Source organism: Branchiostoma floridae, chromosome 9 (genome assembly GCF_000003815.2).
Source record: "Branchiostoma floridae strain S238N-H82 chromosome 9, Bfl_VNyyK, whole genome shotgun sequence".
NCBI lineage: Eukaryota > Metazoa > Chordata > Leptocardii > Amphioxiformes > Branchiostomatidae > Branchiostoma > Branchiostoma floridae.
In genome coordinates this window covers 6,422,447-6,434,602 of record NC_049987.1, presented here as the reverse complement: position 1 = coordinate 6,434,602, position 12,156 = coordinate 6,422,447, and the positions used below count along the sequence as shown (strand labels likewise).

The 12,156-nt window shown below is 45.7% G+C and overlaps 1 protein-coding gene and 1 long non-coding RNA gene across 2 annotated transcripts in view; one reads left to right on the top strand and one right to left on the bottom strand.

Moving 5' to 3' along the window:
• Positions 1–12,156, top strand: part of LOC118422894 — a 47,511-nt gene that overhangs the window by 3,124 nt on the left and 32,231 nt on the right. The window lies entirely within an intron of this gene.
• On the bottom strand, positions 282–11,651 carry LOC118422863 (myosin-7-like). The gene is made up of 23 exons (XM_035830678.1): positions 11,350–11,651; positions 10,514–10,657; positions 9,797–9,953; positions 9,646–9,673; positions 9,108–9,306; positions 8,925–8,988; positions 8,659–8,760; positions 8,014–8,256; positions 7,470–7,738; positions 7,110–7,280; positions 6,671–6,986; positions 6,226–6,305; positions 5,767–5,957; positions 5,349–5,618; positions 4,708–4,963; positions 4,257–4,403; positions 3,808–3,993; positions 3,487–3,573; positions 3,177–3,322; positions 1,770–3,043; positions 1,344–1,584; positions 672–1,194; positions 282–482 (listed from the first exon to the last, which is right to left on the bottom strand). The coding sequence occupies exons 1-23, from the start codon at positions 11,548–11,550 to the stop codon at positions 297–299; spliced, it is 5,481 nt and encodes a 1,826-aa protein (XP_035686571.1). The 5' UTR covers positions 11,551–11,651; the 3' UTR covers positions 282–296.

Sequence of the window (12,156 nt, the reverse complement as noted above, 5' to 3'; positions counted from 1 at the left end):
CTTGTCTCTTGTAAGTCTTGATCTTCAGCTGCAGCTTCTCGACCATCTCCTGCATGCGCTCCTCCTTCTTGCGGTCCTCGTCGGCCTGGAAGCTCAACTCCTTGAGACGGCGCTCATTCTTCCTCAGGTTCTTCAGGGTCTCCTGGTGGCGCCTCTGCTCAGTGTCGAGTTCTGACTCCAGGTCACGCACCTGTGTTAGTGAAACGAAAGGCAATTTCTCTCAGTCACTTAAACTTTAAGCTGTTACATACTGAGTTCGTCAAAGAGAAATTGGCCAAATGCAAAGTAAACCGGTACTAAGTAATAGGTACCTTAGCTTCCAGCTTCTGCAGTGCGCGCTTGCCACCCTTCATCGCAATAGCCTCAGCCTCGTCCAGTCTCCTCTGCAGGTCCTTGATGGAGGCTTCCAGGTTCTTCTTACTCTTCTCGATGTGAGCGGTGTGTTCCTGCTCCTGTCGCAGGTCTTCTGAGATGCGGGAGGCCTGTTGATATGAATATGAATTATAACACAAACGTAATAACCAACTTAAGACATACATACATACATACATACATATTCATACCCATTAATAAGTTGAAGCATTCACATAGTTTAGACATAACATTGCATAAACAGATACGGTGGTGTTGGAAATAATCAATAGGCGTACAGAGAAATATAGATAACTTACATCAGCAATGGCCTTCTTTGCCTTCTCCTCGGTCTGCCTGTGCTCAGCCATAACCTCGTCCAGCTCAGCCTGCAGGGTCTGGATCTCACCCTCGAGCTTTCTCTTGTGGCCTGCCAGGGAGGTGTTCTGAGCGGACAGCTCGCCAACGCGGTCGGAAGACTCCACAAGCTCGGCCTCGGTCATCTTGCGGGCCCTCTCGGCCTGGTCGTGGGCATTGCGAAGCTCTTCGAGCTCAGCCGTCAACATGTTTGAGCGGCGTTCAGACATGGCGAGATGCTCACGGGCCTCCTCACGTGCCCTCTGCTCGTCGTCAATTTGGGCCTGAACTTCCTGGATCTGGTTCTGGAGCTTGTTGATGGTCTTCCTTGCCTCGTTGTTGGCCTTGGTAGCGTTTTCAAGAGCGGCCTCAACCTCATTTGAATCGGCCTCCAGCTTCTTCTTGGCCCTGACAGCCTCATTCCTTCCCTTGGCCTCCACGTCCAGGGTTGTCTGCAGGGCATCCAAGGCCCTCTGGTGGTTCTTCCTATCATTAATGATTTTAATCACAAAAATACCTTAAGATGGAGTTTGAAGATCAAGAATAACAAAAATACACACATGACAAATTTTAACAGAAAACAAGTCATTGACAAAACGATGCTCAAACGTATCTTTACAGAGCGATTTGCTTACCGTGTATTTTCAAATTCTTCGTCCTTCTCGGCCAGCCTGCGGTCGATGTCAGCCTTGAGCTGAGACAATTCGAGCTGGACACGCAGAACCTTGCCCTCCTCGACTTCCAGTGCACCCTCTGCCTCCTCTAGGCCGGTCTGTAGTTCTTCCTTCTCTACCTCCAGACGCTTCTTGGCCTTCTCGAGCTCATGGACGTTCTTACCACTCTCGCCAAGTTGGTCGGTTAGCTCGTGGATTTCGTCTTAAAGAAGTCGTTAAAGAATAGGGCGTTATTAGCAGATTGAACCATTTTAGCATTCTAGTTCAAGATGACATTTATATGCTATAAAAATCATTTCAATTCTCATTCATTGTCCACATTTATAATGAACAACAAAAAACAACGTCGAATCGTTCTCACAAAAGCAACATTGAACGCTTCCGTACCATGCAGAGACTTGTTGTCCTTCTTCAGGTTTTCAAGAGCCTCCATGGTTTCCTCATACTGTCCCTTCAGCTTGTACAGCTCGTTGGCATAGGCACGAGCCTCCTTGGTAGAGGTCTCCAGCTCGGCACCAATTTCTTCGCATTTCGTTTTCCACTCGGCGATTTGCTTGTCAATTAGACGCTGCCTCTTTTCCAGCTGGGCTGCCGCGGCGTTAGCCCGCTCAACGTCGATCATGAGGTCCTCGACCTCACCGGCGAGCCTGTTCTTGGCCTTCTCCAGAGAGCTGCACTTGGCATTGGCGGCCTCCACCTGTTCCTCAGCATCCTGCAGACGTGCAGCCAGCTTCTTCTTAGCATCTTCCAGCTCCTCTGCGCGCTGGATGGCGTCGGACTCATACTTTGCACGCCAGGCAGTGACCTCTGTGTTAGCCTTGGACAGGGCACGCTGGATCTCGGCCTTGCCTTCCTGCTCCTCTTCCAGCTGAACCTTCAGAGTGTCGCAGTCATGTTGGGCAGCACGCAGCTGGTGAGCCAGGTGGTTCTTGGCCTTGGTCTCCTCCTCAAGCTGGCGCTTCAGCTCCTCAAGCTGCTGGTTGAGCATGCTCTTGGCACGGCCCAACTGGCTGCACTGGCTCTCGGACTCCTCGAGCTGGCGGCTGATCTCATTATTCTCGGTCTCAAAGCGGGACTTCAAGGACGTAAGTTCCTGGATCTGTCTGGCGGACTCCTCGATCTTGACGTTGGCCTCGGCGATCTGCTCCTCGAGGCCACGGTTTGCCTTCTCCACGTTCAGCTTACCCTTTGTGATGGCCTCAACATTGGTGGCCAGATCATCGACCTCCATCTTGAGGGTGGTCTTCTCCTTCTCCAGCTTAGCCTTGACGCGCTGCAGGTTCTCCACCTGCTCGCCCAGCTCAGAGCTAGCGTCGGACAGCTTCTTTCGGAGGGCAGCGACGGTGGCCTCATGCTGCATGTTGGACTCCTCCAGCTCGCGGCGGAGTTTCTGCAGCTCGACTTCGCGCTTCTTGTTGACCTCAGCCTGGGCGGCGGTGGCACCACCGGCCTCTTCCAGACGGTCTCCCAGATCCTCGAGCTCACGAGCCAGGTCAGCCCTCTGCTTATCGACCTTGGCACGGGCGTTCCTCTCGGCCTCGAGCTCCTGCTCAAGCTCCTCGATGCGGCCCTGCAGTTCCTTGATCTTCTTCTGCAGAGTGGTGACCAGACTCTGCTCGTCCTCCAGCTTAGCCTCGAGTCCCTTGATCTCAAACTCCTTCCTGTTTAGCACAGATGGAAATAAGGAGGGTATTATTGTCTTAGTAAAATTTTCTTGGTGCGTCCGAACTAAGGGACAGTGTAAATGTAGCAATTCCACTTCTGTTTTTATTAACGTTAAGAGAGGGATCTTACTTCTTGATGCGCTCCTCCAGGTCGGCCTTCTCGTTCTCCAGACCTCCCAAAGTCTCCTGCGAGGCCTTCAGGTCACCCTCCAACTTCCTCTTCAGCCTCTCGGCCTCGGCACGCGCCTTCTTCTCGCGATCCAGGTTCTCTTCGAGCTAAAAGCGTGGCATTAGAAAATTACAAGACTATGAGTAGTCTTGAATGAACTGTTTGAATACAGCTAGATATTGTTTGTTGACACAATATACACACCTTGCGAATATGATAACCTTAAATTCGTGGTTTTCTGTGAGTTATTGCATTGATTTTTAATACTTACATCATCCAGTTGCTGCTCGAGCTTGGCCTTGAGCTTGCTGAGGCTGTTGACCTTGTCCTCCTCCTTCTGCAGATCCTCCAGGGTGGTCTGTAGGGATGTTAAAACTGATGTGAGGATAGGTCAAAATAAGCATTGATCTCAGAGCAACTTACAGTGGGGCATTCAGAATATTGCCTCATACTTCGTCAACGCAAACTTTGAAATTAGTTTTACTTATAGAATTCTATTAATGATAACCACTTTCTGTGTCCAAACCATGGTAGTTTGCGTATGCTACCCGTGGTTTCCTTGGTAACAGAATACTGATCGGTTACAACTTACGGCATTGAGCTGTTCCAGCTTAGCCTTCTCCTTGGACAGCTTGGCGATCTGGTCCTCCTGGGCTGCCAGCTCCTCAGAGGTGGTGCGAACCCTGTTCTCCACACCGCGTGTCTCCTTCTCCACCTTCTGTAGAGTCTTCTCCAGCTCCTCCAGGTCCTTCTTCAGGTTGTCGACTTCTCCTTCAATCTGCCAGGTAAAATGACGTCACTGTCAAAAAGTCTATTTCAAACGTGTCACACAAAGTATGATTTATTTCTCACCAACAGATGATTCATTGCACCTCATCGCAATTTTTTGACTGAACATATCTCGTTGATCATTAAACGTGATATGCCATCGACTATTGCTTTGACCCCCAGAGGAAGGGAGTGTTTTGAGTACTGGATCAGAAAAGTGTAGAGATGACACGACGAAGAAAAAGATCGAATATTGCGTCCCCGACAGCTTACCTTACGCTTTCCAGCGCTGAGCGTAGAATTCCTAGCTTCTTCGTCTTGAAGGAGTGTCTTGTAGTCAACAATCTTCTGCTCCAGGTCCGCCTTGTTCTTGATCAGGTTCTCAGCCCTGTCGGCGATGTCACCCGTGTTGGTTTGTTCCTGTGAAATGAAATCATATATTCATTTTCACATCTTAACAAGCTTCAAGAGTTTTCTATTACTTTGACTTATACCGTCTACTACTCTGACTAATAGTAGTATTCAGTTTCAACTAATGACCGATAATATTATTCGTACATTTTAACAGCTACCGGCATATATAAGAAACTAAGATTAAGGTTTATCGTGGATATTCATATTTGCAATATTCCATATCCTTACATTTCCTTTTCTTAGCAATAAGTTCTATACGGTACTATTACAGACCGCACAGCAATTGATGGTAACCTGTCTGTATACTAACCGAAGATAGTTGAGCAGCGAGTTCATTCTTCTCCTGCTCGACCACAGTCAGCTTCTGTTGGATCTCAGCCATGGTGGTCTCCTCCTTCTCCACTTCCTCCTTAAGCTCGCCCAGCTCCTCCTCCTTAGCGCGGAGCTCCTCATCTGCCCGGGACTGAGACAGCAGAGGCTTGATGGTGCAGAACAGCTTCCACCAGTCCCAGTTGCGCAGGGTCATCCAGTTACGGACGTTACGCTGCAGCATCTTCAGGGCAGCCCTACGATAAAGTATATTTGTCAGATAACATTTACCCGAAAGGCAAGTTGCCTCGTAAATCATAAGAATGGTTGGAGACAATAATACGTATTTAAAAACACTGTCTTGTTAACTAACGTATTGAATGTTGCAAGATTTCTGTTAGACTCAGTATAACAAAATCTTGCACTGACATCTTGGTCTCGTATCTATGTTTTTTTAAAAGGGAGTCTTTTTTCACCGGCTCATAGGTTTAGTTAAGGAGATAATTCTTCGGTTCCCATTTTTCTGTAGCCGCACTTACGTGTTAAATTGTCAACATGCCTTGTTAAATGGATGGGGTGTGTTTGTCTAGCGCCATGGGCATTTGGTTAATATATCGTGCATTGTAAAGTATTTTTGTTTACCTCTGCTCCTTGAGTACTTCGTACGCACGGCGCTGAAGCTTTCCTCGGAGACGCTGCTGAATGACAGTAATGATGACAGCCAGCTTGGCGTCACGGATGTCCTCAAGGTGGGCGACTTGGCCGGCCTTGAAGAAAATCTTGGTTGTACCAACACCGTACTGATTACTTGCCAAACCGGACTTTTCCAAAAGCTTGACACAGCACTCACGGTCGTCCTCAATTTCCTTCGCCAGGACTGGGTCGACAGGCTTGTAGCGCTGCCTGAACTCCCTGTGATGGAAGAGATTGGTGTTGTTGTTTGGTAGAATTCAAAGCAAAGTATAGATATTGTCTTCCAGTAGTTGAGCTGTCATCATTTGTTGCCTGTAAACTCTACAGCCACTAAATTAGCATGTCAGTGTTGTAAAAAAAGACGTACCTGAAGACCATCTTGTTGGGGAAGCCCTTCTGGCAGATACGGATACCCTCGAGTACACCGTTACAAGTCAGCTGGTGCATAACCAACGGGTTGTCCAAGATACCAGCCGTCTTCAACTCGTTGGGGATCAGACAACGCACGAAGTGGGGGTATGTGGTGTGCAGAGTGGCCATCAGCCTAGCCAGCTGCTCCTGTAACCAATGAAATGGAAAACAGCTTTAGTCCCTTTAAAACTTTACTGGGTGTTGTTAGAATTATCGCATAAAATGGTAAGCCTCCATAGCAGGCTCTCTTGGGCCATTTTTCGTCTTTCTTTAGGCCCATCAAAAATAAATCTTGACAAAATAAACTACAGCGACTTTCGCGAGGGCCGCTGTAGCTATGCTTGTAAGCAAACATAAGTGGATAAGAAGTCGTGAGATTTGATGTATACATTTTTTCTTCATGTATTGTATTTACCCTGTGGGTTGCAGAGGCGGTCTGGAATGCCCCACCCTTCTTTCCCTTGCCACCACCACCCGCCTTCTTCTGGGCAGCAGCTAGGAGGGTAGAAAAGCGTGAATGAGTTACTATTCCGATGACAGATGTTCAATACTATAGAATTGATTACCAATGCGCTGATTATGAGACTTGTTCTTTGAGATACGATCATGCCGACACCATTAATAACTTTAAAACAATTCCGCTTGTTTGCAGCATTAAAGGGAAAATAACCATAATAACAAAAATAACATTGATGAGATGAACGGAATCATGACCAAACCAAGTTTTGATCATGATGTGTGACACTGATAAACCATGCACCTAACGTCAACTAGGGGTTAACTGCCATGTGATGATACTAGAGGGGTGCAGCTGATCTTATCACACAAGCCTTCATCTGTTTTAGAAAGATAGTACTAACCTTGATCCTCTGCAGTCATGAAGTCTGCATAGAGATCCTTCAGGAGCTCATTTGAGGACCTCTTGAAGCAGCCGACCACAGTCTCGTTCATGGGGTCCTTGTTCTTCTCCAGCCAGCCGCAGATGTTGTAGGTAACGTTACCGGCGTAGTGAGCCAGATCGAAGTGACCCTCGTACTTGGGGATCTTGGGCTTCTTTGGCTTCAGGAAGCTAGTGTGCTTGCCCAAGTGCTGGTCCTTCAGCTTGTCGATGAACGTCTTGTCGCTAGACTTGGGGAACATAGTCTGCTCCTCCAGAATAGCCAGGATACCCAAGGGCTGATAACACGAGCAGTATAGGTGTCAGATGCTAGTTGTAACACACGTAGCGAGAACATGATTGACTCCATTCACTTAAATACATGGTGTATCTACCAAAATATTGCATCACCTTCTACTCACCTTCTCAATCAGGGCGAGAGTCTTGGCCAAGTCCATGCCGAAGTCAATGGTCTCCCATTCGATTCCCTCCCTTTTGTACTCATCCTGCTCTTCCACGAACATGTGGTGGTTGAAGAACTGCTGCAGCTTCTCGTTGGTGTAGTTGATGCAGAGCTGATCAAAGCTGTTGAACTATGGAAATAGAATGGCCTGACCTTAAAATCTGTTATGACCATTTTGCGTTATTAGTTATCATCCACCTTATAATTGATTTGAAATGCATAATGCCAAGAATTTTACATGCGTTGATTGGTTTTAATCAGGCCAAACCCACAGAGTATACAGAAACAGATCGTAATTCGTAATTCCATATGAACTAACGTCAAAGATCTCGAAGCCGGCAATATCCAGCACACCAATGAAGTTCTCCCTCTTCATCTTGGTGTCCAGGGTGTCGTTACAACGCTTGACCAGGAACTTGAAGATCCTGTCGAAGACACCCTTAGCCAGGGCACCGACGGCGTAGATGCACTGGTTGCAGTTCTGGCCCTTTGACACCCACTCGTTGCCGACCTTTACCCTGGGCTTGAGCAGACCCTTCTGCAGCTCACCACTGTTGAGACCGTACAGGAAGCACATCTTGTCGGCAGCTGAGTAGAGATTGGATACGTACAAGGTTAGCTTTGATTAATATATCCCAGTGCTCGCTTCCTTGAGTTGCCGTTCTTTTCAAATCGGCGGGTAAAAGATTCAAATCACAATGAGTTCACTAATCAGTTCTAAATGCAAGACTTGTTACCAAGATCAGGAACAAGAAACAAACTCAGCAGATTATCTTTGTATCAAAATCTTTTCCTGTTCGTACCAGGTGGTATTTTATCATATATTCATCGATTTATAACCTTATTTTTAGACTGAAACTCACACTCAGTGCCGTCCATTTCTGCCTGCTCCTCCCTCGGCTTTGCCTTGAACTTCATGTTACCGAAGTGGCACAGACCTCCCGTGAGCTTGTAGATGTCCGTTTTCTCATCTTGGGTGAAGCCCAGGACATCGAAGGCCTCGTCCGTCAACTGCATCTCCTCCTTGTCGTCCACGTTCTTAATGGTCTTCTCGCCCTTCTCCAAGAAGCGATACTCGTGAGCATCGTCGCTGACCATGAGCATCTCTGTGAGAATGATATACAGACAGTTCACATCCTTTTAGTTCGGTATACTCACATAGTAGTGATTGTGAAAGGCTATGAGTCTATTGCATTGCTGCCCACGTTAATGTTGGTATTATGTTCGGGCGACAGCAGGCATTTTCTATGTTTGACTGCTACCAGAGCACCCCGAATTCAGAAAATGTTATGATTATCCACCCCAACATCCGCTTGAGTCTTCATGATATCATCTGCAGTGACAATGGTCGGCAAACCAGTGTAGATGGAGTGAGTTTCTTCTTCTTATTATTATATAAAACCAACGCAATAAATGAATAATTGTGATCGCTCTTATCTTTCAATCGTATATGTCAAAAGTTTGAAAAAAACAACAACAACAACATTTATTGCCACATGCCCACTTACTTGTGACGTCTTTCAAGCCACTTGACAGCAGCTGGTAGAAGATGTGGTAGCCACGCTCCATACCAGGCAGCTGTTCAATCACACGCACCTTCTCCAGCAGATCTGGGTGAAACAACGGTTGCTCATCGTTATACGACGTCATATAAGTATTTGAGGAATAAAGCAATACAGGTTATACAGGGTAGATGGATGAGTTCATCATATCACAAATATTTATTTGGAAGTGACGTATTGATGTCTATGATGATATTCAAATGAATACTCACAAGACTCGATGTCGGCACCAGCCAACTTGCCCTTTGTGTTGAAGTGGATCCTGATGAATTTACCCTGGATGATAAAATTTTGGTTACATGAATTTTGCAGATTGTCTTGTTTTAATTGGATTTCGAGGCAATTGAAAGTTTAAGTATGAGAAAGCGTAAAGAAAAGGATGAAATATTTCTTACGAAACGGGAGGAGTTGTTGTTCCTGACGGTCTTGGCGTTACCGAAGGACTCCAGAACGGGGTTAGTCTGCACGATCTGGTCCTCAAGGGTGATCTTCTTCTCATCTTCAGCCTTCTTGGGACCACCAATAGCAGCGACCAGGGCGAAGTAAGAGATAACCTTCTTCGTGTTCTCAGTCTTACCGGCACCAGACTCGCCGCTGTGATCAGATAGTAAAGAGGATGATAGGTACTTTGCTTCCCACACATCATACAAAGTTTATTACCACAAATATACTACATGATGTAGTTGGCCAAAGGTTTATGGAATTAGCATTTTTCGCTTCGTCAAGGTTTTTACGATTTTTCTCAAAACTTTCTGCTGTTCTTTTAAATGACTATTATTATTAGTATTTGCGGCTTTGTGAGCGTGTCTGGCAACCGAAAATTCAATATAACAGATGTACCTTACAACAGTTGTATCTTATCACAGATATGGATATTGATGTCCTGCCAGTTCTAGGGATGACACCAAATTTAATGTAAAGTACGTTACTTACGTGATCAACATAGACTGGTTCACCTTGTCTGCAAAGACAAACAAACAAAAGTGATTGTCATCATGTTACACGGTGTAGGAAGAAGTACATTGGCTTATCGGTGTAATTTGAGATCACATTTGTCCTGAGAACACAATACGGTTACACTTACCGATCAACATGTTCTGGTAGGCGTTGTCAGCCACAGAGAACAAGTGAGGCGGCATCTCTTGACGCCTCTTGCCACGGTACATGCCCACAACCTCCTCTGTGTAGAGAGGAAGGCGCCTGAAGGGGTTGATCACGACACAGAACAATCCAGAGTAGGTCTGTAGTAGGGGGAGCGGCAACAGGAAAGAAAATTGTTATTGCAGGTAGATAATATGGACATTAGTTACAAGCTGAAGTGGGTGTCTTTAAACCTGAATGTGGTATTGACCTTGAATACAATGGAAATTTCTATTGCTCAAGATCACACAAATTATTGTCTACTCATGTCTGTATTTTGTAAGAGAAAAGTACAAATTGTCGTTTATTCATGACTGTTTATCAAGTAGACCTTTCCGAAGACGCCATTAGATATCAAGACGCCCTAGAGGGTATTCCATCGTCTATAATCTCATCGTCCTTTCGTCTGGCTGCATGCTAGGTGTGTACCCATAACAACCTTTGAAGTGTCATTTCAAAAGAAAGTGTTTTCATCAAAGATTATGTTGTGAAAATATCCTCAGGCGTCAGTTATTTTTAATGCTTTCTCTTGGTCCCAATTCATGAGCATTCTTCGATAACAGATTACTCGCAAATATTCAATTGAAAAACAAAAACAATCGCGATTCTTTTTGGTTAATCGAACTTCGGATTGCTCTTTGGGTTTAAAGTCACTACGTACGTAAATCATGCCATTGGCATAACGGTCCCTGAGGGTCGCCAGCACAGAGGCGTCGTTCAGGTAGGTCATGTTGGCCATGTCCTCGCAGCAGACGAACTTAGAGGGGTTCATCATGACAAGCTTGTCCTTGGGGTAATCCTTGGTCTATCGAATAAAGAACAAAGCAAGATGTAACAAGGTTATGTAGATCCTTTGAATGTCAAGAGATATTGACGGAAGCAAGCGACCAAGTAAGTATAAAAGTGAAGCAACTGGATTGATTTCAAGTAATAGAACAGTTTCCCCGCTTTAATTCTCTAATAAGATTAACATTTGATATCCTCCATGGAATAGAACACATAGAATTTGCACGTATATTTAGAGTTTCTTCAAGTTTCAGTATAATGAATTTTTTTCTTAATTGAAATTCTGCTTTATGTTTGAATAGAGTGGGAGTCTTTAATTTATGGTGCTAGACAGCTGAGCAGTTACATGACCCGTCAGCTATCGGGTCAGTTCTCGCTATTTTGGGGTCAATGGTTATTCGGACCTCAGCAGAAATACTGAACCTGATCTGACCAGCAGTATTTGTGGTATGTGGACATGTCTTTACTGCAATGTTGCTAACTTCAGCCTACATATGTTCAAATAGTGACTTTTCCTTCGATGTTCTTGCCCGGTGCTGAATACTTGGGTCTGTCTGCTATGCAGTAACAAGCTTATAGTTTCTCGGGGTTATTTGCCAGATGAGCTCCAAATCCGTATTCTACAAACCCAAGTTCAGAGATGTTGATTTAGCTAATAAGACTCTGCATCATTGATTGCATCAATGGCCTTGACAGGGATCCTGCACTTACTTGGCCCTTAGGCAGCTGGACCGTGCATTTGTCGCCCTTCTCCTCCTTGATCTCCACAGCGATAAACACCTCCTTGTCATCGGGAGCCCAGACGTTCTTCTTGGGGTCAAAAGGCGCGGAGCGGAGCTCCATCAGCAACTTGGTGTCACCGAAGATGTAGACCCGAGGGTCGTCGGAAATCTTGTCGGATTTGGGCGGCATCTTGGCTCAGGTTCCTCTTGGCTACACACACAGAAGGAAGGAGTGGCACGCCGACTGGGCTGCTGAACAGGAGAGACAGAAGATGAGTCCGACGAGCTACAGCTACAGGACGAAAAAAAAAATCGATCATGAATTTCATACCAACGATATTCGAAATCAGTAGGTGACTTTCACTATAAACAAATGTTCTCACACAACGCTTTAGGTGGGAGGCCTTTTCCCTATTTTCCTAAGGCTTTGGGCCGACCTGCCGCCCCTTTTCTCCCCTTTCACTCAGCAAAATACGCTATCAGCTATAACGATTTGCTTTTGGAAAAATATCAACTGAAACGTATTTCCTTTATCAACTACGGCTCATTCATGGAATAGAAGAAGGGAATAAAGGCGGGTAATAAAAGCAAAAAAGAAAAGAAAAAACTCTATCCTAGAATCCAAAGCATCCAAATAGAAAGATAGCGTGATCTATACCTTTCGGTCAGAAGCTGTCGGAGTAGGAAACTAGAGAGATGAGGGCGTTTATAACGGCGTGAAGCGCCAAAGTAATCACATTCATGTCATTCTGCAAGGCCATTGCTCATGTTCAATCCCGCGCGCTCTGATTGATCG